This window comes from Prunus dulcis, chromosome 3, assembly GCF_902201215.1.
Source record: "Prunus dulcis chromosome 3, ALMONDv2, whole genome shotgun sequence".
NCBI classification, from domain to species: domain Eukaryota; kingdom Viridiplantae; phylum Streptophyta; class Magnoliopsida; order Rosales; family Rosaceae; genus Prunus; species Prunus dulcis.
The window spans coordinates 19715345-19742522 of record NC_047652.1 but is presented as its reverse complement, the minus strand read 5'-3'; the positions used below and the strand labels follow the sequence as shown (position 1 = coordinate 19742522).

Below are 27178 nucleotides of genomic sequence, written 5' to 3'. Positions count from 1 at the left end.
CTCTCTCTCTCTCTCTCTCTCTCTCTCTCTCTCTCTCTCTCTCTCTCTCTCTCAATTCAAGTTTGTTTTAGGTGATCAAAATGACACTCTGGCAGTATTTATACACTCCAAAATCAAAATGCCTCATGCTTATCAACATTCCAGGGATTGATGATGTGACCAAATTTTCCAGCTTAATAATTGAGTTGCGTCACTTTTACTATGATGGTAAATTCAAGAAAGAAAAAACAAACGTCTTCGATTCGAAGATGCATCTTTTAATATAATATATGCATGCGTAATTTATATAGAAGATGCAGTGAAAATATTTTCAATTGATTATAAAAATAATAGGATCATGATCAAAGTGGACATAAAGTTCACATGAAACGGGAAGGAAGAGCCAATTCAATAGGAAAAGTGCACCACTACGATTTGATCACATATATTTATTTGTTTATTTTCTCTAACTTCATTATTACAAGTGCTTTTCTTGGTGGTTGCCTAGAATTATAATTATTATTTTTTTCATTCTCATGGAGACTGTTGATTTCATCATGGGTACATCTGCGTCATGACTCATGACAGATTGGTCATGGGAAGACCGACTATGACCAAGCCTTAAAAAGTAAAATTACGATTTTCTGAAAGAGTGTTGCTAAATGAACCTTAAAATTAATTGAGTACATTGTACTATAAAAGTATATATTAAATTACTGATTTACTCTAATATAAAATGACAAAAAAAGAAATATAAAATGACAAAAAAAGATATATGAAATTGTGAAACAAATATAATTTTAATAAGTACACCTTACTAATCATATTCAACCCTAATTAAGAGATTGCTTGTCCTATTATGTTTTTAACGAAAGAGGTGGTGATTGCAAGAAGTTGGAATTGCCAAAAAAGTGTCAACAGTTTTAGTTGAAACATAAATCCATATTAAAAGTCAAAGATTTATAAACACTATTAAAAAAATAAAGCTGAAAATCAACTGTAAAATAATGCTACAAATATTAGAGTGTGCTAAGGGTATTTTTAGTAGTTTTATAGGGTGTACTTAGTTAATTTTACATTTTAATTAAAATATTATGGTGTACTTATATCATAGGGTGTACTCAGTTAATTTTAGGGTTCGTTTAGCAGCACTCTTTCTGAAATTGTTATATGTAAGTTTATAAAATGCCTAGTTAAAATTTACTTTGAAAAGTCAGTCTCAATTTTGAGATATATACTAATAATGGCTGAAAAAGTAACCAAAAAATACCACTTTATTTTATTTTTCATATTTAATTTGTATAACCAAAAATTTCATGAAACCATTTCTTATGTATGACCAACTTCAAATGATTTCTCAATCTCAAGCCTCTTTTCACACTCTCTCTATATATATATATATATATACACACAAAGGTTTCATGGATGATGGACCCATGATACGATAGGCATATGGGGAGCATCTTATCTTGTCCCTTGTAAATGTTTTCTTAATTAACTAATTAATTGATTAACTATGGAAGGTGAAATAAATAATTCATAAAATATTAATTTGAGGAAGATGACATCACATGTTGTGATGTTGTGATGATGCTTCCATGAAAGGACTGTATACATATATCGACAGCCGGTGACGTAGAAGAGGCGATGTCATCAATGGTTGGACCTAGAAACACTAATTACGATATCAAAATTGTCTGTTTTGTTTAACGATCGTTAATTTAATTATAAAATTAGCACGTTTGTCTCTCCGAAAAGATAACGTGGTTTCATTTCACACTTTATTTTATTTGACTTGAAATTTGAATTACTCGGTTTGAATTGAAGCACGTGTAGCACAGGTCAATGGAAATTTGTTGTTCTGTCATGGCTCATAACAATTCTTTATATAAAAAGGCTTTATGTTAGTAGATATTATTTTACAATGTAATTTCGTACTTAAAACAAAATAAATAAATGACTCTGGTTAATACGTTTTTATGTTTACTAATTTATTACTCCTTTAATCTTTTTGGGTCAGTCTTTGATTCCTTTTTCTTTAGTTTAATCTTTAATCGCTTTTTCTATTTTAGTTGGACGATCATATCGAATTTTCTATAAACTTGTTATATTCATATACGCAAACATAAGCTACATGGACGAAATGAATGTATGCTCAACAAATATAGTTCGAAGTGTTTCTATTAAAGTTGTAGCCTGCGATTATTGAGAAAATTGAATTTTTTGTTATTAAAAATAAATAATTAAGTTTCACATATATATACACAAGAAGAATAGAATTAGGTTAACATATTATTCCGTTTTTGAAAGCCTCTTATCATTACTTACTGCGTCTGTAATTGTGAGTTGAAGGACTTGCAAGGAATTTTATTGAGTGTAATGTTAAAGAGTTTTATTTTTTACTTTTTATTTGGTGAAAAAATAATAGCCTTTGCCAATTTTTTTTTTTAAAAAAACCAAACAAACAAGGGCTGCTAAGCAATTAGGACGAGAGGGTTCGCTCAAAACAAAAGGCAGTAGACTTGGAGGGCCATATGAATCACGTGGATTATATAACATGAACAGTGATTAAATCAATGTTATTAAAAGTAATCAATTATGGCGGCTACTTACAAGGATAAAACTATTACTATTCTCAGCCCAAATAATCTTTTCCTCCCTCATAAATTGATAATGACTATACCATCGATTGGTGATAGGATACGACAAGTGTTTGACAAGGTAATCTACATATACGACAAGTCGCAAATACAACAGCGCACTGAAAGCCAAACGCCATTATACCTTTAACCATTAACCATTAACCATTAACCGAGGACTTGAGAGGATAAAATTCTGGACACCAACCAAACTAATTCTCCAATGTGGAAAAGCCCTAATCATATGAAATAATATTTTCCTTAATTTTATCATTTTTATTTGGGCACACAACATAATATGTACTGAATCATGTTCATGTCATGTCATCATCTTGTTGTCGTGTTAATTTTATCTTGAATTAGATCTAGTACATGCACAAATACAATTGCATATGTTTAGATTCAAGTGGTATTTCTTTTTCTTGATTGGTTACATATTATATTCACTAGCATTTTGTTTAGTGGTAGATTTTCTCCATTTGATTGGAGGAGGTATCTTATGGTAGTATAGCTTCATTATGTGTGGATTTTCTCATTGTAAATATCCTTATAATTTGTTTTATAAAAAAAAAAATAAGCAAAACACATAATAACAATAAATAAATAATCATTTGAATGATAATTGACAATTGGGACAAATTAAATAATAATTAGCCAATTAATGGCTCTAAGTCCTTGGCTTAATCAACAATAATGATACTTAATTAGGCCAATAGAGTTGCTCATCGTCTAGTATGATTTTCCCTATATATAAGTGAGATTTGTATTTGGTTGAGCAACCACATGATATTATTTGGGATGTTTTGATTTTACTCTTTCTTGATTTATTAATGTGATGCTAGTTTTCTTTATTAAAAACATTTCTTTATTATATGGGATGTTTTGATTGCAATCTCTCCTTCCATCTGCCTTCTTTCTTTCTTCCTAATAGAATCATTCCATCATACGAATAAACCGGATTACATCTCCCCATACTTGTGGACCTACTATTAATTGATGCTTTGGGTTTAGAGGTGTTTAGGAGACATCGTGACCATATGTCTTGATGGAAATTGAATGGGATTTGCTTTTCCACTTGTAAGTGTTCTCTATACCCCCAACTCCCAAACTGGTAGAGAGTTCCATCTCTCATATGATCTTCTTACAACATCAAATACAATGGCTTTATAGATCCTCTTATGTTTCTCCGCTCCTAGTGAGCTGAGTCTTCAAGATGTAAAATTATTTTTGCTCATTGTCTAGCAATATTTATGTTTATTGTTTGCAAGAGCCCTTTGTGGGGCTATATTCTTGTAATGCCTTTTTATTAATGAAATTACTGAGGATATACACACACAAAAATGATGTGAAGGTCGGTTAATTTTCTATGCGATTAACTCTTAAAATCTCATAGGATGTTATCATATATGGAACTCTTAGCTTTACACACCCTAACATCAAAGGAATGTTACTGTTTGATTTATATTATGAACTATATTTTATATTTTATTTTCAGAAAATTTATATATATATATATATATATATATATGATTTGAGATATTTAAACAAGAAAAACGTAATAAAATACATGCATTTCCATTCCAAATGACCTCCAAGCATAAAATTTGAAATTAGATAGGCTGATATCATGTTGTGTATTACAAGAAATCTCAATCAAACAGTGGATAGAAAAACTCGGAATCCATGGAGGGAGTCAAAAGCCCACACGGGAGGTAGGAGGTATCAGCCAAAAATGGCTCGGTCCAGAAATCATTGCCGAATTGAACATATGCATATGCTTCCATGGAACTAATAACATTGTCCTCTTCCACATAATTAACCCAATTATCATTATTCATGCTGCTTAAAACAACCGGGGCATTGTCTGTGGTCAAGGACGAGACTTCACTCGACGAGGGTTGCGGCGACGACAGTTGGAAGATATTATCAAGATGATCATGATCAGTTTGGGGCACTTGAAGATGATCAGCTGTTTCATCTGCATTTGGTAAAATTGTAGCACTCTTAGTTAGCTGATCGACGGCTAGCTCTACAAGGCCTGAGCAATTGGGTGTTTCTTGATCATCAGTTTGTGTGACTGATGAAGATGATGATGATGATGATGAAGATGATGGGTTGTAGTGTTTATTGTTCATGCGTTTCTTGAGGTTTGTATGCCAGTGATTTTTTATCTCATTGTCCGTTCTTCCTGGTAGCTGGGCCGCTATAGCTGACCATCTGCAAATTACAAGAAAAAAACCATGAGATTTCATGTGATCTTCTTGGCCATATGATATCAGACAAAGAAGCATAAATTTATTTACACTAATTACATACCTATTGCCCAACTGCTGGTGTAATTTGACGATAGTTTCCTCTTCTTCTTGACTGTAGTTTCCTCTCTTGATGTTTGGCCTCAAATAATTCATCCACCGCAGTCTGCAGCTCTTCCCACACCTTGACAGACCTAATCTCAAAGTAAAACCAAATTAATTAGGCTAAGAATTAATCAATTAATGATTGAGGAAGTTTAAAAATCAATTAAAAGTTCATGATTATCATCTACTTAATAATTCATGTCTCTCTCACCTGCAAACCTGGGAAGCTGGCGCCAATTCCAGCAGCCATACCTAGTGACATAAGCTATGAGCTTCCTGTCTTCCTCCGGTGTCCATGTACCTTTCTTCATCCCATTCTCATCACGGCAAGGAGTTCTGACCATTTTTCCTAGTTGTTCTCTTTGTGAAGTTTGAGTAGAGAAGAGAGTAGTTTGTTTTTCAGGTCCTACCGGAAGTTGAACTCTCACTTATTTATACCGTCCCAAAAACGTGTTGCACACAATAAAGTACTGATAATCATGTGTATATTTTTCTGGTTTTGGGACCCACAATCCCATTCGTTACAGAGTATAGTATTTACACTTAAACAAAGTGGTCATTGCTTCAAAATGGGGCCCCCAACCCTAATAAGAGAGAAGATTCATTGGATTGGATTGGATTCGACTGGGGGTCCATATTTCTTTATTTTTCTTTATTTATTTTTTAATGTATAAGGGCTGACTTGACTCTACATAATTATATTTGTCTAGACACGAGTGCATATAGCCAGCTTCAAGGAACCAGGCCCTGCTTCCGATGCTTGCCAGCAGCTTCCTTGGTACTATATAACATGCACATCACACCATGTGTATGCACCAGAAAACGCTTCTCATGGAGCCCTGAATTAAATTGGCCTCATTCTTACCACTTCAAGTCAACACATATAATTTGGCGACTATGTACGAATTGTGTGGGCCAAAGATGGCGCCATTAGGCCAATGGTAATTGTGGACAAAATAAAGAAAGGAAACCGGCCACAAATTCATGACAAGAATATCGTGATTCGTGGCCAAACAAGTCCACTCATAGGACAGATTTATACGTTAGTTTCAGTAAACAGAGTGATGCTATATGTGTCCAAGTTAGAATTGTAAGATTGGAGATTGAAATAGAAAATAATGTACATAAAATATATATGATTTAAAATTTACATATTAAGGTTAAATATTTGAAACTTAATTATGTCTAATTTTATTTTAGAGGGGCTATTAACTTAAATTACAAATTGTCTATTATATATATACTATATAGTAGAGGAGGGAGGTCAAAAAATTAGGGCTGCCAAGTAGGCCTATAAACGGATCGGAGCATTTGAAATTCGACCCGACTTGAAAATCCGACTTATCATTAACAACTAGATCCATCTCCGATTTTTTGAATTCTGATAATCCGATCCGAATTCTTTTATGTTATATATACAAATAATTGAAAATTATTTTTATTTATTTTCAAAAAATCCACAAGATTGTTACATATGCATATATATATATATTAAGTAAATAAAAATAAAATGAAATGAAATATAAGTTATATCAAATTGAATCGGATCAGATTAGGGCAGATTCAAATTTATTTTGTTAACTTAATGTACTAAAGTATACGCAACATGTATGTGGCAATAAGGACAGATTTAATTAGTAGTAGCTTGACGATGGAAGCAACTTGGTACTAGTAAGATGTTTCACACCACATGTGAAATGGATTTGTTTTCCTGTTCATACGTGGGGTTTGAATCACGTTTGGCTCCACTCCACGTATACACATACTTGATAGTCAATGAAGAACCTTTCTCTCTCAAGAAATGAGATGGAACCAACACCAAGCTTTTCTCTTTATTTTGTGGGACGACTAGGACTAATTACTGGGAGTGGGACCCCCTTTTTTTAATTACATATACTTACGTGGTCCTTACTCGTAATTTTTTTTTGGGTCGAAAGTCCTCACTCGTAATTAAGTTCTCGAGAAATAGGAGATTAATTAAGATGATAAGATGAGGTCCTCAGTAACAGACTCAGGATTCGAATCCCGTAGGGTCATAGTGTAAATGTTCTAAAGAAAATTTAAGAATGAGTTATTTTTCTTATCTATTTTTTCTCTTCCAAATTTTATTTCTTTCTTGAAAAATATACTTTGAATGATTTTAATTTGTCATTTTATATATATATATATATATATGTTTTTGAGTGATTTCAATTCGTAAAATTTCAAACCTATGCCAATTAACCAAAAAACAAAAAAACTACAACCACCTAATCAACAAATAAGCAAAAACTTCATCATACATATAAATCATTAATTTCATCCAAACAATTACAGATTTGATTTCCATTAAATTAAAAACAGCACACATCATCCTTATTTTGATTTTAAGATTTAGAAATAACTTGAAATGAGAAATATCACAATAAGAATAATAGGTGGTGATTGGGGAGCTTGGGGTTTGGATCTGAGAAAAGATGGGAAGGGTTTTTGGGATGGGAAGGTTGGCTGGGTTGGGTGGTCAGTGGAAGGATACGGAAGATATTTTTATTTTAAAAATTTCTCAAGGCCAAAACGACGTCGTTTGGCCCATAGTGTTTTAAAAAAAAAAACAAAATGCTTTTTCTTCCTGCTGCAGGAGGCTTTCCTCCCTCTTCCTGTCAGGCAAAACATCAAGCACTTGGAGGGCAATTCAAGGGGTCTAACAGCCAGCTCAAGTGGACTTCCAAGCCTATTTCCATGGCTTCTATGAGGTCGTTTGACCCCAATGACCCCACTGTGAGTCCATCCCTGAGTCCTCTTAATTATTTTCTTAATTGATTTTTAGTACAATTAATTAATTTGTATCTAAGACTCCTGTTGAGAATGTTGCCCCACCCTCCTTTGAAACCTTTTACGAACAGTCAGAGAAATTCTCCATGTTTAAAGGTGGTCAAGCATATTCGACTTTATTGTAAACTTCAAAACAATTTCAATAACTTTAAATCCAAATATGGCAATAATATTTTTTTTTTAAAAATATCTAAGAGCATCATTAATGAGATGGTGTATTTTCAGAGGTGTAAAGCTACTTTTACATTCCCTTTACACCTTCCTCCGCCAGGGGGGGTAGGGTGTAAATGTGTTTTTTGCTCTAATGGGAAACAATCTAAATCCAAAGATGTATATTTGATTTGTTTGTGATAATTCATTTTTGTGCTTTAACTATTTAAATTAATTTTGTGTGTGTTAGATTTATTTTATTTTTCCAAATAAATGGACTTAAAAATATTTAAATTTGGAGAACATATGATTTTACCTACAAACTAACATAAAAATATCTATGTATAAATTTATAATTTATTTTAAACATTTTAAGGTATTTTTTTTCTAATATTTCAGACTATTGGAAGTGTAATGCAAATTGCATGACATCTGGGCCTTCCATTTTGAATTCCGATCCATCTCAGCCATTCATCATAGAGCTGTTGGGGATTGCAGTGCACCACTTGGTGTGTTGACATCAAGTGGGGCCCTCAACAAATCTTGTATGGCGTCTGAAGAGTGATTCCAACCTTCTCTCTCCCTTTTTCTAATGTGGGTCTCGCCTACAAAGGATGTAAAAAAGAATGCACATGTGCATGCATCTCTATGGCTGTGATGCATTTTTACAACCATTTACACTTGCCCATTGCAGGTGATTTTGGCGACAAAGTGTGTATATTTAGCATACACTTGGCTTTACACCCTCCATTGGAGATGCTCTAAGCTCACTCTAACTTGTGGGGACTTATAATTCTAGTAGTGATTGAGAGTATTTAAATTTACTTACCTTAAAAGGTAGAACTACAATTCTTCATTTTCTTTTGAAAAAAATGCGATAAAATTTTATCAGATCAATAGGAAAAAGGCGTACCTAGGACACATACTGTAAATGGATCCATCCCAATAGCAATATGACATACATGAACAAGCCGAAAAACTGAAATGATATGGAGAGAATCACTAATCTTCTAAATTTTTTTTTTCTTTTCGTACAAATTATAAAGGAGAGCAAGAGAGAGAGAGAAGAATGTCCGAATAGTAACCTCTTAAAAAGTTGAAGTAAATGGTCTCATACTTTCTACTAAGTACTATAGAGTTATAAGCCTCTATCTTTCGAGACTTTTCTAAGTACTAAAAGAGCGTTTATTTTCAATATTTTTAGAGTTTTATCTTATGGCAAAATACTAACACAAAAAAACAAGTTTATAACAAGTACAACTTGAAGCATTTTGTAGTTCTCCTTTAGTGGAGACAAGAATTCAAGGAGCTTAGTCGATTGTTTTTGGGGAGATTTTGGAAAAATCCAAATGAGATAGAAATTTTTTAAAAGAAGCTAAAATGGACAAAATTGCCCTTATTTATTTTTGAATTTCTTAAAGAATCCTTTACATTTGCATGTCTTTGGTTTGAAAGTTGAAATGTTTTTCTGTTTTTTTTTGAAAAAGCTTTAATTTTTTTCAAAAATGAAATTTTTTTTTTTGTGGCTAAAATTTAAATTTATTTTGTTTTTGTATGTATTGAGTAAATTATTAATGGTGTCGTGTCTTTAACTCACTTTCTAGAACCAGGCACGCCCACAATACGTGACAGTCGTGAGTCATCAGACTTGAATTTCCTGCATGTATAAAAGATATAAAGCATATTTGCCTCGTTACTTTCCTAATTCCATGTAGAAAGATAGAAAGTGTGTTGACTTTGAATTCAATGTCAAGCTTTTCATGTGCTGTCAAGATTATTGAGCACTCTTTGTTTGTTTCTCACTTCTCATCATGTTCTCACTCTGTCCCCTTCCCATTTGATCCTGACCGTATCGTCACTACCAAATAAACCTAAAGCTTTATAAACAAACACAACTTATTTTGTTGTTCTGTTCACATACATATGTATATTTATCTACATCTACATCGACTTTGCAGCTTCTTTGAAGGTAAGGAATAAAAGCTCAATTGTATACCGTTGTATACTTAAATTCCCACATACGTACGCGTTGCTAATGGAATAGTTCAAATTCAAAGTCCAACAACATATATATTTTATGTTGCCAAAAATTAAATAACACTTGACATATGCAAGCATAGACGGTCGAGAGTCACATTTTATTCGTTCGCCTATGGTCCCAATAAATTAGCCCTAGCATCTGTTGTAAAAAATTAAATTAATACTACAAGTGTATGTTTGTGTGTAAGACTCACCTTCGTCTCCTACCTCATACATTACATGATTTCATCTGCTGCTGCCAAACCATTTTGTCTAGAGAGATCTTTTCCCTTTTGGTATTTAAATCTTGGAGCAAGGTCAACCCCAAAATACCAAGTTGGTTCCTTTTTTTTATTTATTGTTTTCTTTTGTTATTGGACTAAGTCAAGTTATTTTTTCCCCAGAGGAATTCCGCAGATGATCAGACTTGACTATAATACTTGATTTTTTTTTTAATTAAAAAAAACGACTTCAGTAATTTGAGAGCTGCAAGATTTTAATGTGCTTAATTAAACTCACTCGTTTAATTATATAATATTGATATTGTGCGCGTTTCTGGGGAAGTTCATCCCAACTGTTTAAATTCTTATGAACCCTAGTCAATGCTGCTGGAGTCTAGTTTTGAACCAAGTCCTTTTTAATTTAAAAAAAAACATAAGTATTTTGTTTCTTTCTATTTTTCTATTGTGGGTCAAAGAGAGCATTTTGTACTTGGATCATTTTTCTATCCATAAAATCCCATCAACATAATTTTCTAGTCAGTTGGGTTGGGTCAAGAAATGCTTGTATGGCCTCTGGGATCCAAAATCCCCAGGATGATATTTCTACACCTTTCATCCCTAAGTATCTTTCATGGGTTTGTTTCCTTTGTTTTTGGGGCCTTTGGTCTCAACCCAAACTTAGTTAATTTTGATTGAGCCAGAACTTCAAACCCAAACCCAAACTTAATTAATTTAGCATCAAATCAGACATGTTTCACCAAGTTCATGAATTTTTTTTAAAAACCAAAAACAAAAGAAAGTTTACAACAAAGCTCCTCGGATCATTTTTTGAATACAAGTGATACTCTAAACTACAAAGGGTAGAGGAGAGGGATTTCTCGTATACATACTATCAAAGATGTTATAGAGGTTCAAACAGTCAAAATCCTTTTCCACTGAGTTAGACTCCATTGATTCGTCGGATCCATTTTTTTATTTTTTTATGAAGAAATGGTAGCAAAGTTTGCAACCACTCCTAGCCGGGACTGTTTACGGTAAAGCTCTCCCGGAGGGGTGTTTTTCACAAGCTAAGTTTACTCGTCGGATCTTTTGATGTGCCTAAAATATGCATTATGAATATTTATTCATTGTCCCTTTGAATCTACTGATGCTCACGTGAGTACTCACGAAACTTTTAAAAATCATGCTTGTGCCTAATCTGCTCCTACAAAAACTTACCGTAATATACAAGACGTTTGATATAGGTGCATTATGTCCAACTTTTCCCATTTACGTATACTTGTAGATTCTCAATGTAGAAGTAGTCAGCACCAATTGGAATACAAAGACAAAAAAGTATGATAATATTGGCATGTCCTATAGCTGTTGTTGTTGTTGTAGCTTTCCTTTGTCTTGTGACATATGCCACACGCCAACCCAAATTTTGTTTGTTTTCTTTTTTGGGTCAAATCACAACCTACAGATTCATATTCAGACATAGTCATATAAGGACCAAACATTTTTTCAAACATAAAAAGGAAAATTATTTAAAGATTAATTCAATGAAGGGGTTCGATGTTTTCTAAATACGCAAAAGGAATCATACAATGTCAAGATCAATGTCGAGACTAGAAAATTTATTCAATGTTTCTTAATTGCATATTCATGGATTTTACTAGAGCTAAAAGACAATGAAACTTGTCAAACTCGCATTAATTTGCCCCACCTAATGAACTCATGGAAAAAGTTTGCATTCAAATTTAATGGACGGCCATTGCATCCCACTATCTCTCGAAGCCTCAAATCTCAACCACATCAACTAACTCATTATAACCCATTAATCCACATCACAACAAAAACAAATAGGAATTATAACCTAAACCTAATTCATGCACAAAAATTCTTACCAATAAAGCTTTCAGTTGAGGAATCCTCAAATAAGTTTATTTGAAGGATGTTTTTGTGGAGTCTATTCACATTGTATTTTTATAATCCAAATTGTCTATTTTTAAAGTATTTCTTCAAAAATAATCTCTATAAAAAATTGTGTTTTCTTGAACTATTGAGATTATCGATTTTGTTGATCAGAATTGAATATCTTAATGATTTTCAATTGTGCTAATTTTTTGTAAAGATGATGTTTCAATGAAAACTTAATTGTGTTGTGTAATTACCTATAGCCATAAGAAACCAACTAAAAGCACCAAAACAAAACTTCAAAATCTTGGATCGCTATGTAGCTTATAAAATCATTACACGACTAAAAAGTTTGAACTTTTTTGGATGACTTTAGCAACAGTGTTTGATAAATGAACTCCAGATGTTTCAATTTGGACAGGAGAGAGAAAACAAGATAAGCATAAAAGATCCCCCCTCGTATATAACTCCCAAACTCCCGAGTTCCAACCGAGCACTTGTTGTTTTGTAAGTGAAAAACAGGAAACCATGCCGGCCTTGAACACCCAAAACACCAAAATAAACACAGAAGAAGAAGAGTGTCTCTGTTTCTTTTCTTGCTCTTTCCTCGTTTTCACCAAACCTTTAATAACACACTTACCATATCCATTATATGTAACCTTCAAACCCCATTAATTAGCGTCTTAAGACGAAGCCCGTTTTTTCCTTTTAAGTTTTGCAGACATAATGAAAAACGTTCCAAAACCAAAACCCAAGTTTCTGCACTGTTTCCGACCGGTCGTGGACATGGACATGGTGCTCGAGTCGAAAGGTGTAAGGATTGTTGAGAAGAAAGAGAACAAGAACGAGAACTCTTTGTCGACTAAAACCATGTCTTTGGACAGAGGGTGCTCTGTCAAGTCAGAGAACACGAAAATGCCTCCTCGTCCAAACCGAACGTTTTCTCAGGCGATCAAAGCCGTTGTGTTTGAAACAATTCTGGTCAGTGATCTTAAAGCCTCAATCTTTGACAGATATGGATATCTGGGTTGGTTTTGTTTCTGATTTATAACAAAGTTTTTTTAATATTTCTTTTTTGCTATTTTTACAGGCCAAGAGAGCTCGTGATCGAAAAGGTTACAGGCAAGACTCGTTTGGATCAAAAAGTTTTTCGGTGAAAAGTGAAGCACCTCTGAATTTGGGCAGCGATGAATTGACGAAGGTTGAAGAAACCAAACCCAATTTGGAGACGTTGCATTCTTCTTCTCCTGGTTCATTATCACCATCATCAATATCACGTTCAAGTTCGATTTCAGAATCCAAAAGATTGTCCAAAAATTTATCAGACTCAACGAAACAGAGCAAAAAAAACCAACAAGACCCTGCAGTGAAATCAAAGAACACGCACATGAGTTCCTCTGATTTCAACTCTCGGATATATTTTCTTCTCATAAGCCTTGCGATCACAGTGTTTTGGGGCAGGGTCTTTGCAATCCTTGTCGCATCAACTTGGCTCTACTTTTTTCCAGGGCGTTATAATGCAAGTAATGTGAAGCCGGAAAACGTGAGAAAGTGGTCGGAGGCAGAGTGCAGAGACAACAAGAAGAAGGTCATAATGGAAGGGTTGATTGAAAGGAAGAACCACCACAGCCAGAGAGAAAACAGAGGGCATTAAATTTTTGACGTGAAAATTCTCCGTTTCGTGTTTGCTTTTGCTTCTCTGCTTGGAAAGGACAGCAGCAGTGAGTTTATTGTGTAGGTGCCTTGTGGCAAAATAGAGGAAGGAAAAAAAAAAAACAGAACATTCTGTATCTACATTTACTTCTCCTCTGTTTTGTCGGTTTCTCATGTTTTATGTAGTTAACAATGTATCATACTAGCCATGCCACAGAAAATTGCAAGTGGCCATTTTGTGGTTGATTATGTATTTCTATATATGGAATCAATCTGGGATCATTGTTTTAGGCAAATTTGAGAATCATCATCCTCTGCATATAGAGAAACACTTGTGTGTAACATGAATAACACTATTTTGCTAATTTCGGACAATCACGATATGCCAAACAAAAAAATTATCACGCGTGATATACCATAATTGGCTGAGAATATGAAAATACTGTTATTACCATTTCACAAGGGTTTTTCTGATGCATATAAGATTTGGCTCACCATCAAACGATGTTCATCATGTTAGTGATCGTTTTGACAATGATAATTTGAGCAGTAAAATCTTACAAGAACTGGTACATAAACTGCAACTGATGTTGATGTTCCTTTTTTGAAAAATTAAATATCCTTTTCTAATTTCTCACCATCGTTTATTGAGGAGGTTCCAAGGCATCTCCCTCCCAGGAAGAATCAAGCTGAGTTTAGATATCAGTGCACCATCTGTTTTTGTTTATTTGGGTTGGCGCTTAGCAGAACTTAGTCGCCTTTGGCAGCATTTAACACATGGCTAATTACATGTCCTCGTTTTACTGTTTTCTCCAGTTTGTCTAAATTGCCTTTAAATATTGAGGTAAGTTTAACTTTACCTATACATGTACATTTCTATCTCCTCCTCTAGGCTTTATAGCCAGGCGTGGACTTAAACCACGCAACTGATCTCATCAATAATATCGAAAGATCTCGAATTTTAATAGCATTTAAGGGTGGCAAACGATTCTTTACTAACCCTACCAAGATCCAGAAAGATGGTTGGATTTTGGAGGCTTGGTGTCTATATAATTCAATGGGTGTCTGCCACGTGGATTTCTGGTAGTTGAAGAAATCGTTACCTGTGATTGTTAAAGCAAAATACTATCAACAAGGTAGAAGTTTTGGACAGGTAGGGTGCAAGGCAATGTTTGAGCTTTCAAGTTTCTGCACTTGCCCTTCTTTCCTGAATTAAACCAAAATTAAAAGAAAGATTGTCTTTTGGTCTTTTTGTCTACTGTAATTAATAAAAATCAAGTGGCAAGGCAAGGATTTATTTAAGGATTTCTATCTCTACATGTAAAATGAAAATCAGAAAGAAAGGGACAGAGTGCTGTGCTTTATCATGTTTATTGCAAAAAGGGTTAGGCCATTCACTTAAAAGAAAACCCCAAAATCACATATATACTCTCTGTCTCTGCCGTCTGGCAGTTTTCTTAACCCTACACCTCCACCAACAAGTCATAAGAGATGACTGGAATCTAATCATCTAATGAATATAATCCAATAATCGAGATTAGAAATATGTAACCAATTCTTAACTAAAATATTTATTGGAGAATATCCCCAACTACAAACCATAAAAAGAGGGCACAATGACAATAATGATATGGAAAGGCATCCAACTCTTCTTTTGCAGCCGTGGATTTCACATGTTTCTTGAGATTTAGTTAAAGCTTGGTATAAAAAGTGGGCCATGGAGATGAGTCCTCCCGTGGCACTTGGACACTTTATATGGAACTATATGAATAAAGATGATAAAAGGAACATCGCAAATCAATTTCAATAGCTACAGAAAGTTTTCCCGTTATCTACAAAATTAAGACACAGAACAGAAGTACCGAGGAGTACAATGTTCCTTCTCCTTTTACCCTATGTTTTACCCTTTACAATGGAGGCAAACCCAAATTCACAAAAGCCAGTAAGAAAAATGGTTCTTATTTGTATGTAACTATTTATAATGTGTTTTTCGAGAATTGAAGAACTCATAATCTGGATGCCTGTTGAACACCATGACTTTATCCTTGAAAACGCAACCTCTGCCAAAACGTATTGCATTTGCTTCCAATGTTCTGAGCCTTTCTTTGAGAATTTCTGCACTGTTAGAAGCTGTAGGTATTTTGGGATCAAACCAGCCTTCACCCTACAACAGAAAAAGAAAAAATATATATATTTTGACAAATTGTGTCAATACCAAATAAGTTTTCCTAAGTGAGAATCTCTCACAATTATCATTCTTCAAAGGATTACAGCAAGAAAGTTCTACATATTGGCTTTGATGCTGAAAAAAAAGCAGTTGAGTTCTGAAGTATAGTCCACTTTGGGTCCCTAACTCAATTTTTTTAATGCAAGAGTGAAGAGACTAGGCATGAAAACTTATTTATTCTGTAACTGCTAGGCCTCATACTAGGACTTGCTCAGACTTGATTGTAAATTTCTAAATATCCCAGTAATATGGCAAAACTCTTAAAATTATTGTCACAGCTACCCATCCTATAGGGTTGCCACACTTCCAAACTGTCACGGAGCATAGCTTTATGTACTGTTCACCGTATTCATGTTGCTCATCACTCTCACATATTAAAGTGATATTGAAAAAAATACAGAACATTAAAGATAAAGAGTGTCGATTTCTTACCAGTGCGTTGTAGCTTTGCAATCCTAACACAGGGGAGTGAATCCGACTTGTGTGTTCATTGGAAGCATCAGTTGGAAAAGGTCTTTGTGCAAAATGTCCAAGTGAGTGGTAGGTCAAGAATGATGCACGGAAGTTTAGTTCTGGAATTCGATATATTGGATACCAGGCCACCGAAAACCTGAAATCCACATTAACCCAACTTTCTTCAAATGCTCAAATTAGTCATCAAAACAGAAATATGAGCTAGAAAAATTGATTCTCACCAAGAGGCAGGATGTAAATCATGCAAATTCAGACAATCTAGTTTTGATGGGTCACCAAATATGTGATGATTAGAAGTTCCAACGCCAATTAGCTCCACAATTCTGCAGTCAATTAGGAAATCAGGTATAAATAATCTGGACATTTTATCTCAAATAAAATAAAATAAAAATGATTAACATACAAATTAAGAGAAGTGGGGAATATACAGAATTTCAAACATGAAATTAAATCAGAACTCAAAAGTGTACTAAATCCAACACATTTGGAGTTCTTTGTGTGCGTACTTCATTGCCAAGCTTCTAATCTTGACCAAATTATAGGTTATCAGGTCATTTCTCACAGCCTAAGAAACTCTTTCTTCTTTGTTGTTTCAAATATAAATCAATCATATTGCATAATTATTTTATGCTTTACATGTAAAAGGAATCACATTTCTATATATCTACTTGGAAGTTGTGATATAGTCTCCCTCAGTCTCAGGTCAACAACAAGGTTCCAGAATAAATTGACATAAGTGTAGACAGAAAGTGAAAAGCTAGAGAAGTAAATGAATGTCGTTAGCATCAATCCAATTTTGATTACTGTCTGCAAGATGAATAGAACAATATAAGAAAAAAAGACAACATATCTTGTCATAAGAGTTGCAAGAACATACTTATTGTAGAAAGGCTTTCGCTGATGTGGCTGCTCAGATTCAAAAAATTCAAATATGAGCTTACAATCAGGTGACCAATCAAAAGAACCAACAGGCTCTTTGACCGAATCAAAGTTCTCTGTCCCTGCCCGAATATAGTTCAGCTCTGCTGCTTCTGCAGAATATGTGGAATTTAATGTTTTGGAACCAGGGTCGTTGGACCGAAACAGTTGAACAGCAGAAAGGGAAGGAGCAAAGTGGGCATGGAATGGCACTGAATCATTGAGGTTTCTAGAATCATCTGCCTTCACATCCAATCCATAGTTCCCTGGTTTCTCATACCAGTTCCAAACAGTGCGAAGTGATAAGTTTGGTATCTGGTGCTTGCATAGGAAACTATGAGACAGCTGATTGTCCAAACAAGCAGAACATTTTTTATGTTCGTATGAAGAAGCAAGAACAGGAGCAGCGCAGTGGATGAATCTTTCAAACTCTGCAAGTGGACACCCCGTTGTAAGGTGAACAACCTCAGATGCTAATTGCATTTTGTAAGAATCATTTAGAGCTTCCACTGCCGTTTGTGAACCAATTAGGAACTCAACGGTGTCCTTTGGTCTTATACCATTTGCTTCATAACCATTACTTTCAATTTTCTGATCTTCTACTTCTGCAGTGGACTTATGAAATGTTGGGTGCTCATAATAAGCCGAAGGCAATTGATGGCTAGATATTGAGTTTATGCCCTCAGTTTCAGAAAATGTATCAGATGAAGGAGAAGGAATTGAACTTCCCTCTGGATGGATATTACCCAACCCCTTGCTTAAAACTGGTAGGTCAAGATTTGAAGCATTGCAAGTAGCAGCAGAGCAAATCCCCTCCATTGGCCTGGACTCTTTTGTACCAACAGGTTTCCACTTCTTAGAACTTGCTCCAGTAGTAACATCTTTCCTAAACTTATGATCACTATGATATCCAAACTCTGAGCATTGTCTACCGTCCAAAGGAGAATATAAACACCTACCCGAATTATGTTCCATGATTGGAATCTTCATGAATTTATGTGGTTGACTGCCATTTATCACACCTTGAGTAGATATTTTAGAATACACAAAGGATGAGTTCAAACAGGGTTCATATCCATGACTTGCAACATGATGATCATTGTAAAACATTCTTTTGGCTGTATCTCTATTCTTGTAATACTGCATGCCAAAAGGAACCTGTGAAAATTCTTTTTGATATGAAACAAACTTATCATGCAACCCAAAGAAATTTCCTCTACAATTTCCAAGTCCTTTTTTCCCATTGCAATTCAACCTCTGTTGAGAAGCAACCCATTGTGGTGCTTCACCCAATACTCTCCGGGGCATTCTCCCATAAGCACCACTGTTGTGCCCAGAAAAAACCAATGCATTAGCTTCCAAACTATTACCATGTTCAACCCAGACACTATTCTCTACAGCTGGATATCTGTAACTTGGTTGTTCCTTGACCCAGTGCCTTTGTTGATCCCTCACAGTACGCTGCCTCTTCTGCCACTTCTTTACAAAAAATCTATTTTCTTTTCCATCGTGGGCGCAGGATCTGCCACTACCAGTCTTGTTATCTTCACAAACACTGCCATTAGAATCTTCAAGTTCGACCTTGCTGCATTGAAGTACAGCAGAGGGGTGGCTGGCCTGAAGATCCTCAAGAAAACTATCATTTCTTACTTCATCAGACCCATGGTTGCTCATCTTTGAACAGTTATTAGAATTCTGAATACCAACTGATGAACAGTTCTGGGTATGATCAGGAAACCCATCACGGGAGCAGATGGGAAGTTTCTTGTCACCATCACATGGGAGATCAGACTTCTTAGCTAACTTCCCTTTCTTCTTATTCCATTTCTTCTTCTTCTTCTCATAAATCTTTCCATCTGGATTATCCGTACATAAAGATATAGGATTGGGTTCAAAATTTTCCCCTTTTTGGTTCATCACCTTTCCGTTCATATTCTTTAGACGAATCTAATCACACACCAAGAGGGCACACAAAAGAAAAAGAAGGGTTCATTCCATCCTCAAGAAACTTGAAGATAGCAATTCAATCTCATCCAAAGAAACCCTAACATACCCAATTTTTATGCGGTCTATTTTTCAAGGAAAAATCCAATCTTTTTCAGTAAAATTCATATAAAGTAAAGGGAGAAATACAACAAGAGCCACAGAAGATTGAAGGAAAACTATTTTCTGTCGATTATATTTGTAATGAAAAAGAAAATCATAATAGTTGCAGAGAGTGTACCTGAGAGAGAAAGCAGAAGGCGCGTAATGAGAATGAATTTGAAAAGCAAAAATTAGTTGGGTTCTTTCTTGGGGTTTAACGGTTGATTAAGGTTTTAAGCACCGGTTCTATTATGGGGTGATTGGGGTGCAGCACTGTTATGAGTTTGGCTTTGTTTGTTTGCTACGCTGTCGTTTTTGCTCTATCCATTTTATGTAAAATAAAAAATGATGGGGGTGCACCACAATCTTGCAATTCTTTTCTCAAACTTCCTTAATTTTTCTCTAATCTCTTTCAAGAAGAGCAACCTTCGATAAGAGCAACCCTCAATTATAGTTTCGGTCCAATTTTCATTTGTGCAAATGAAGGTTTTCAAATAGAAACAGCAATTATGACACATCACTAGTCTTTTATAAGGATTTTGTTGATCTATGTCCATCGCCTAGGTTACCTCTCCATGTTGCTACTTCTTGTTGGAATCCTCCTGAGGTGGCCTTCCTGGAATTAAATGTTGATGGGCATGTTGTGTGGCTGATAGAAAGATGGGGCTAGGAGCAGTAGTCCGAAATGCTAATGGTGAATTAATGGTGCCATAACTAAACCAGTAATTGGTTGTCTTTCCCCTAAGGCTTTTGAAGCTTTGGCTATGATTGCAGGTTGTCAAATGGCAATAGATGCAGGATTCACAAGGATGATTATTGAAAGTGATTGCTTGGAGGTGATTAATGACGTAAACCGATCTGAATTTAACATGAGCATGGAAGGAGAGTTGATAGAGGAACTGAAAGAGTTACTTCGTCGTTTCGTATTCGTATCCTTGCAACACCAACCTCTTACATGTAATTTTGTGGCTCACCAATTAGCCAAATTTACTTTATCATGTAATGAGATATGTTACTGGATGGAAAAGAGGCCTAGTTGGCTTCACTCTTACCTTTGGCCTTTAATCAGAAAAAAAAAAAAGAAAAAAAGAAAAAAAAGAGAAAAAGAAAAGCAATTATCTCCAAATACTTTATTCTGAAGCAAGTCTCTTGGAATATATATAAACAATAATACAATTATCATACCAAATCAAAAGAAGCTATATAAAAATATATAATACATATGAAAATTACTTAGAAGGCTCAAACCAAATGAACAAATGGAAAAGGCACATCAAGTGTTTATTTGATGCTCTTCTTCAGATCTCTTGGTGATGGTTGGAGATGTGGCGCTCTTGGTCTGGGAGGAAGCTGTTGAAGTGTTATTGCTCCTTTGATGTGAACTCTGACTTGAGGATGACTCAGTGAAGAAGATTATGTGCTCCTGGCCGTCTCCAAAGACTTGGAGAGATCTTGGTATTGGTGGCAAGTTGACATCTGAAACTCCCTCAAGGATTTGCACCACCTGGCCCATTGATGGCCTATGAGCCTCATCATCTTGAACACACCAGCAAGCAACTCTACAAATCCTTGTGAGCTCTTGTACATCAGCATTTCCATCTAGTCTGGGGTCTAATAGGCTCAGCACATCAGTTTCTGCAGTGCTTATCTGGCTAGCAGCCCAACTTGGGAAGAATCTAACTTTGCCATCTTCAGATTGCTCAGAGTTTCGTCTTCCCGACACAAATTCAAACAGCATCATTCCATAGCTGTAAACATCAGCTTTCATTGTTATTGCCACTCCTGAAATCCACTCTGGTGCAAGATAGCCTCTTGTCCCTCTTATGGTTGTCAGGACCCTGCTGAACTCTCTTCCAACAAGCTTTGCAAGGCCAAAGTCTGCCACTTTTGGACAAAGTTCAGTATCTAAAAGAATGTTTTCTGGCTTTATGTCACAATGTATGATGCAATCTCTGCATTTCTCATGAAGATAAGCCAACCCTCTTGCTGTCCCTAGAGCAATTTGGTACCTTGTTTTCCAATCCAAAACATTTGGACGCGTATCATGGAAAAGGTGAGAATCCAATGATCCATTCGGCATGTAATCATAGACCAACATCCTTTTTGTACCTTCAGAGCAGAACCCGCGAAGCCGGACAAGATTGACATGTTGAATTGTCCCTATTGTGCTCACTTCAGTTCTGAATTGCTTCTCTCCTTGGTTGACACTTTCAAGCTTCTTTACTGCTATGACAGATGAATCAGGCAGGGTCCCTTTGAAAACAGAACCAAAGCCTCCTCCCCCCAATTTTTCTGAGAAGTTCTTTGTTGCATCTTGCAGATCTCTGTACCCAAAGGCCACCAATGAACCCTCTACTGCTTTTCCCGTTCCAGTCACTCTCTTCCTTTGTCTCAAGATTACAACCACAATAAGGCCTAAGAGAATTGCTATTCCAGCAGCTGAGCCTGCCACAACACCAACAATCAATCCCTTATTGCTTTTAGGACTCTTAAACTCGGAAGCTGCAAGTCTGAGGTACAAAGTTATTCCCTGACTATCACTTGATGTGAGTTGTTGTAGATTGAAGAGTTCTCCGATCCAAATTGAACATCCACTGCTATTATAAGCATAAGCAGTGCAAGAGCAATTATTTAAGCAGATTGATTCACATCCAGCAATAGTCTCAACCTTCACAGACTGCATATTTTCAGGCAATGACATCGTAGCCATTTTCTTAAACTGGTCTTGCTTCCCGTCAGCACTAGTAGCATTCTCACAATGCAGAGGGGTTTTTCTTTTACACCCACCAGAATAAGCCTGCAAATTCCAATCCCTCTGCAACTTTGGCTCAAAACCTGTCAAACAATTACAGGAGACCGTGCTTACCTCGTTGCAACTGCCGAATGCCCCGCATAAATCATAAACTTCACATTGCTTTCTTGGTTGGTTCCAAAACAAATTCCACTGGCTGGAAATCTCCAACCATGTGAGTTGCTGAATCTGCCCTGAGGTATGCATCACGAATCGAGATATTGTCTTGGGATTATAAACAGAATAGGTGAAATAACTTTCGTTTTTGTTTGTAACATAGCTGAAATTGTAGATATAGTTAAGCCTCATCTCAGGAACCCAGCTGAAAATACGTGACTTTGCATCCCATGGTCCACTGCTCCAATACTGTCTAGACCTATTCCAAAATATGAGATATGCATTACTCCCATTGGGGTCAAGCTCAAGAGTGAAAAGACCTGGTGCAGGATCCTCTGAACTCTTCCATGAAGTGAGAATTAAGGTTTGATTGGTGACAGTGTTGAATCCAATTCTAGCTCCTGGTAGCCATGTATGAGCTGGATGATCAAAGCTTTGCCACAAAGGCTCTGATGTACTAGCATTAGACCCATCAGCTCTTAAGACAAGGTTTCCACTATCTAAAAGAACTGCTTGTGCAGAACCTGAGGTGGTGGTGGAGGCTAATTTTGTGGACCAAATTGGAGTTTTGGACTCATTAAAGAGAACTAGATTACCATCTGAGATCCTCAAGACTGAAGAAAATCTATCAGAAACTGGTGTTTCCCTATTTGCCACCCAAACTATGGTCTCCAAAGATACTAGTCGTTTAGAGTACCACATGCCTATGTAGTAGTTTGAAGAATTACCTGGTTTGAAGAAACCCAGCTCAAAAACCCCACCTGCAGAGACAATGGTTTGATCGCCAGAGAGAGAGTGGTTTGCAGTGATGGTGTCAGCTGCAAGGCAAACATGGGTTTTCATATACAGGCATAAAAAAATAACAGACAACAAAAACTTTTGGTTGGTTTTGGTGTCCATGGCTGCACAAAACCAATTTGCAGACAAGTTCTAGATACTGTATTGCACCCGGAACATAAACTTTAAAGAAAGGAGAGAGAGAGGACTTGAATTTTCTATTCTACCCCATGGTTTTGGTCATTTAGTGGAGATTGGACTTGGACATCCATGCGGCAAAGTCATCATCGTGCCCATTTGTGGCAAAAAGTCAAAGATAAACTCTTCTGTCTGCAAGTAAAATTTTGTCACCTTTGGAGAAACTCAGGTCATGTGGTCAACCAACCATACAATAAGATTGGACCACAAAACCATGTATGAATAGAGTTTGATGCAATTTGTAGCTTTGTCAGCCGCAATGGACCGAGTCAATCAATTTGCGTTTCCATTGTTTCATTATTATGGCAATATAGAAATGAGCCACGCCTTACTTACGTTTGAGCAAATCTATATTCCTTCTTCAACAGTCAACAAGAATTCAGTCATGACCAATTCTACGATCTACCCATCAACAGACGAACAAAAAGTTTGAAACTTGGACCCATTGGCTAGATTTTTCTTTTGTTTTGCCGTGTTGAAAAGACTACACAAATCACTTTCTTTGCTAGATCTGTGCTTTATTGCTGTTTTATTTATTTATTTTTTTGTGTAGTGGTTGTAATAATTTGTATCCTTTCCGGGCAGAGGCAAATATTTTTCCAGCCAATGTAACTTGTGGCTGGCGTTTATCATATAAAATCATCACTGGTTGGGTTCATACGGAAGCAATCTCAGCCGTTCATTTCATCTGTTTTTTTTTTTGTGATAAATGTTGAAACCAACCCTAGTACTTGAAGGGAAAAGTACAATAATAAAGACTCATTCATCGCAGCCCTGCTTGTTGCTAGGTTCTATCTTGACCTCTGGCAAGCTTTTTTAGCTAGTTGGCAGAAATATAGTGGCAGAAAAATAAATATACGGAGAGCGCAAATTATGCTCCACCACTACTGACTTTACTTGTGCATTATTGCAGGAGCATGGGAGGTTTAATTAATAATCTTTGATAGGTCTTTGGGGCCCTCAATGTCTTACAATTTGTATATATGAATGATCAATTTGGGATGTTTGTTAGGTAAAATTGTTGTTTTCGTTTATTTATTCGTTTTTATATACAGGTAGATCGTTGGAAATAATATTTTTTCCAAATTTATTATGGATGTGGTGGTAGGTGTGGCAGCCACGACGCTTCATTAGATGGTAGTAGTAGGGTTTGTCTAGGCTCATGGGTTGTTTTAGGGTTTATGTTGGGTTTGTGGGTTTTGTTTGGGCTTATGGTTAATTGTAGTGATGTGAGCTAGTAGTTTTAGTGCGGCTTTTGTCCGCGTTAGTTGTGTTTTTAGCATGTTAGTTTGTTTTCCTCTTGGTATTGGTATTTTAGATGTTTTGTTGACGTCTTTGATTGTACCGTTGAAGTATATCTAATGAAGTTTTTATTTTATTTTTTATTTTTTATAAAAAACCTTCTCTTTTGGACTTCCATTTTCCTAATGACATATGTCACTTTACTTACACTTAAAACAATGTCATTAATAATTGAGACAAGCTAGCTTTTGTTTTCTAATTTACTTTTACTAAATGTATTGACTTTTATGTTTCTTTCAATTAATCCAATTTTTTTTTTTTACAACTTTCTTATTATCTTGTTAAAAATTAAATAAGAAAAAAAAATCAATAAAAAATAGCAGGAAACAACCTAAAAATTAGTTCCATATGGCGAAAATGGATGAGATGGTAAAAACGATTCTTGGAACACCTACATCATTCTAGCGAATTCAACATCAACATGCATCCAAGACCCAGGCATTTTCATACATGTTTGTTTCGACGTGAATTTGCATTTTTCATCACACGCGTGGTTCTTCAACAATATATGATACATCACTTTTAAATTAATTTTTTACCAACTTAATAAGAAAATTGTTAAAAAAAGAAAGAATAAATTGAAGAAAACATGAAAGTCAATATTTAAGGGGTCCTTATATTTAATAAGGGTAAGCTTGAAAAATAAAAGTTAGTTTGTCTCAAGTATTAATGACATTATTTTAAGTATAAAGAAAATAACTCATGTCATTAGAAAAATGGAGAAAGTCCAAAAGAGAAGGTTAGATAGAAAATTGCTAGCATTCCCCTAAATATAAATCAACCATACTGCTGATGATAATGTGACAAATCATATAAATTTTCAAGTTACCTTCCCAAAATTTAATTTATTTTTTTGTTGTCAAAGTTTGGAAGGGTGAATGGAAGGTGTCATTGGGATTCCAACCTATGATTACTGATATGCACGCAAATGCTCCTAGTACTGAACTACGGACCTGTTGGCATCTTCTCAAAAAATTAGCGAACATAAAATTTGAGATGATATTTGGTGCCTCAAGCTACGAAAAAACTATAATGACGAGTTTAGAGTGAGCAGCTTATTTGAAGGTTCAATCCTACTATCAACAAATGTGAGAAAATCCTCCTAGCTCTATTTCCATGTTGTTTGGACTGGCCATTTTAAGTTGTCTCATTTCATGTTGTTGCCGACAGGCTTTGTAAACTTTTGAAGTATAGATCTGGGCTACTGAGTCATGGTATTATTCAGACCCCAAAAAAAGGGTCATGGTATTATTGTCGCAGGACTTCCCTGTTAGAAGATTTGCCAGGGCTATTTAGAAGTGGCTATTTCTTATTATTGGGCCACATGCCCCATAACACCAAAAAACTGCAAACTCTTCCACAACAATGAAAATGGGATTTTGTCAAAATTAATTTCTTACCAATCGATCACTATCATGAGTTTCAAACCAGAAATGAAGTGTTGTGATGTCTTTTTTCGGTTCTTTAGTGCATTACTTCCTCAAGCACCCATGTTACCACTTTAAGCGTGGACATTCTTGACCAATCACGATATGCCACACATGATAACTTTTTTACTTGACATACTGTAATTGGTTGGAAATAACAAAACAGTATTATCCTCATTTCACACAAGTTCTTATGCTTTTTTAGGGTACACTAGTCATATCGTCTTTGTCATCCAACACCAAAATAGTGAGTAGGTTGGGTGGATATGGACATGAGACTTCACAGCCATTATAAATCAATACTTGCAAGGATGTTTAAATCTTTATGAGCATTGTTGATTTTAATAAGGTTGCATGACAAAGCAAGCAACAACACTCTCCAACTTCCAAACCAGAACTTTCTTCGTATTACAATAGAAATCAACCTCTTATTATTATTTTTTTTTGGTGTGGATATTTAAATTCATCAAATAGTATAGCATATCTTCCCGCCAAGTAGCCAAATTAGTACCAAAATCTGTTATTGCCGACAATGAACCCACCACCGTCCGTACTTGTCCAACCTTCCTCCTCGAGCTTCCCGCTAACCAGCGCAGCCCAAACAGCCTCCGACGGGGACCAGTGGAAGGTCGCGATCGCCGTTGATTTAAGCGAGGAGAGAGTCTTCGCCGTCCAATGGGCTGTACATAACTACCTCTGGCTTGAGGACTAGGGACAGTACTACTAACAAGCTAACCTAGACTACAGCCCAAGAGACTTGTTTTTTTGAAGACTAAAATAATACCCTAGCCTAGGCCAATCTTATTAACTAATCCCCGCTAGGCTGGCTAACCAACCGAAAAAAAACCCAACACTGCATGTTTGGTATGCCTAACTGTGCCTCACTAGACTGGACTGTGTTAAATAGCATTTGAAATCTATGTTTGGCAAAGAAAGGAATTAACTTAAATGAGACTATATTGTCCAACAGTTAAAAAAATGGGGGACTTGTGTGTCTAATATAGAGAGCCCGAAATTGGGATCGCAAAATAACGAGGCTGTTATTTTGAACACGCGAGTCCGATGGATTTACTTAGCTTGAATCAAAACCACACCACCATAGACGCAATCGACTGGTGGCAGAACCCAAAGCCCAGT

General features: G+C 35.6%; 4 protein-coding genes across 4 annotated transcripts; 1 reads left to right on the top strand and 3 right to left on the bottom strand.

Moving 5' to 3' along the window:
• Window positions 1–4203: 4203 nt before the first annotated feature.
• LOC117622052 (transcription factor MYB8-like) lies at window positions 4204–5363 on the bottom strand. Its single transcript, XM_034352567.1, has 3 exons — window positions 5187–5363; window positions 4935–5064; window positions 4204–4835 (listed from the first exon to the last, which is right to left on the bottom strand). Exons 1-3 carry the CDS (start codon window positions 5317–5319, stop codon window positions 4268–4270), a joined length of 831 nt encoding a protein of 276 aa, XP_034208458.1. The 5' UTR covers window positions 5320–5363; the 3' UTR covers window positions 4204–4267.
• Window positions 5364–12560: 7197 nt separating this feature from the next.
• LOC117622468 lies at window positions 12561–14021 on the top strand. Its single transcript, XM_034353140.1, has 2 exons — window positions 12561–13053; window positions 13163–14021. Exons 1-2 carry the CDS (start codon window positions 12799–12801, stop codon window positions 13724–13726), a joined length of 819 nt encoding a protein of 272 aa, XP_034209031.1. The 5' UTR covers window positions 12561–12798; the 3' UTR covers window positions 13727–14021.
• Window positions 14022–15483: 1462 nt separating this feature from the next.
• LOC117623605 lies at window positions 15484–19632 on the bottom strand. The gene is made up of 5 exons (XM_034354653.1): window positions 19569–19632; window positions 17304–19291; window positions 16648–16749; window positions 16385–16562; window positions 15484–15889 (listed from the first exon to the last, which is right to left on the bottom strand). The coding sequence occupies exons 2-5, from the start codon at window positions 19274–19276 to the stop codon at window positions 15698–15700; spliced, it is 2445 nt and encodes an 814-aa protein (XP_034210544.1). The 5' UTR covers window positions 19277–19291; window positions 19569–19632; the 3' UTR covers window positions 15484–15697.
• A 912-nt stretch (window positions 19633–20544) lies between these two features.
• Window positions 20545–23350, bottom strand: LOC117622414 (G-type lectin S-receptor-like serine/threonine-protein kinase At2g19130). The gene has a single exon (XM_034353077.1). It carries the CDS (start codon window positions 23235–23237, stop codon window positions 20703–20705), a length of 2535 nt encoding a protein of 844 aa, XP_034208968.1. The 5' UTR covers window positions 23238–23350; the 3' UTR covers window positions 20545–20702.
• Window positions 23351–27178: the final 3828 nt, after the last annotated feature.

Excerpts from the sequence above, each read along its gene's own strand:
- LOC117622052 (XM_034352567.1), bottom strand. The coding sequence starts at position 5,319 with ATGGTCAGAACTCCTTGCCGTGATGAGAATGGGATGAAGAAAGGTACA. Across the intron at positions 5,065-5,186 it reads CCAGCTTCCCAGGTTTGCAG|GTCTGTCAAGGTGTGGGAAG; the intron begins GTGAGAGAGACA and ends CTTTGAGATTAG. Across the intron at positions 4,836-4,934 it reads CACCAGCAGTTGGGCAATAG|ATGGTCAGCTATAGCGGCCC; the intron begins GTATGTAATTAG and ends TGTAATTTGCAG.
- LOC117622414 (XM_034353077.1), bottom strand. The coding sequence starts at position 23,237 with ATGGACACCAAAACCAACCAAAAGTTTTTGTTGTCTGTTATTTTTTTA.
- LOC117623605 (XM_034354653.1), bottom strand. The coding sequence starts at position 19,276 with ATGAACGGAAAGGTGATGAACCAAAAAGGGGAAAATTTTGAACCCAAT. Across the intron at positions 16,750-17,303 it reads CGAAAGCCTTTCTACAATAA|AATTGTGGAGCTAATTGGCG; the intron begins GTATGTTCTTGC and ends AATTGACTGCAG. Across the intron at positions 16,563-16,647 it reads GATTTACATCCTGCCTCTTG|GTTTTCGGTGGCCTGGTATC; the intron begins GTGAGAATCAAT and ends TGTGGATTTCAG.
- LOC117622468 (XM_034353140.1), top strand. The coding sequence starts at position 12,799 with ATGAAAAACGTTCCAAAACCAAAACCCAAGTTTCTGCACTGTTTCCGA. Across the intron at positions 13,054-13,162 it reads TTGTGTTTGAAACAATTCTG|GCCAAGAGAGCTCGTGATCG; the intron begins GTCAGTGATCTT and ends CTATTTTTACAG.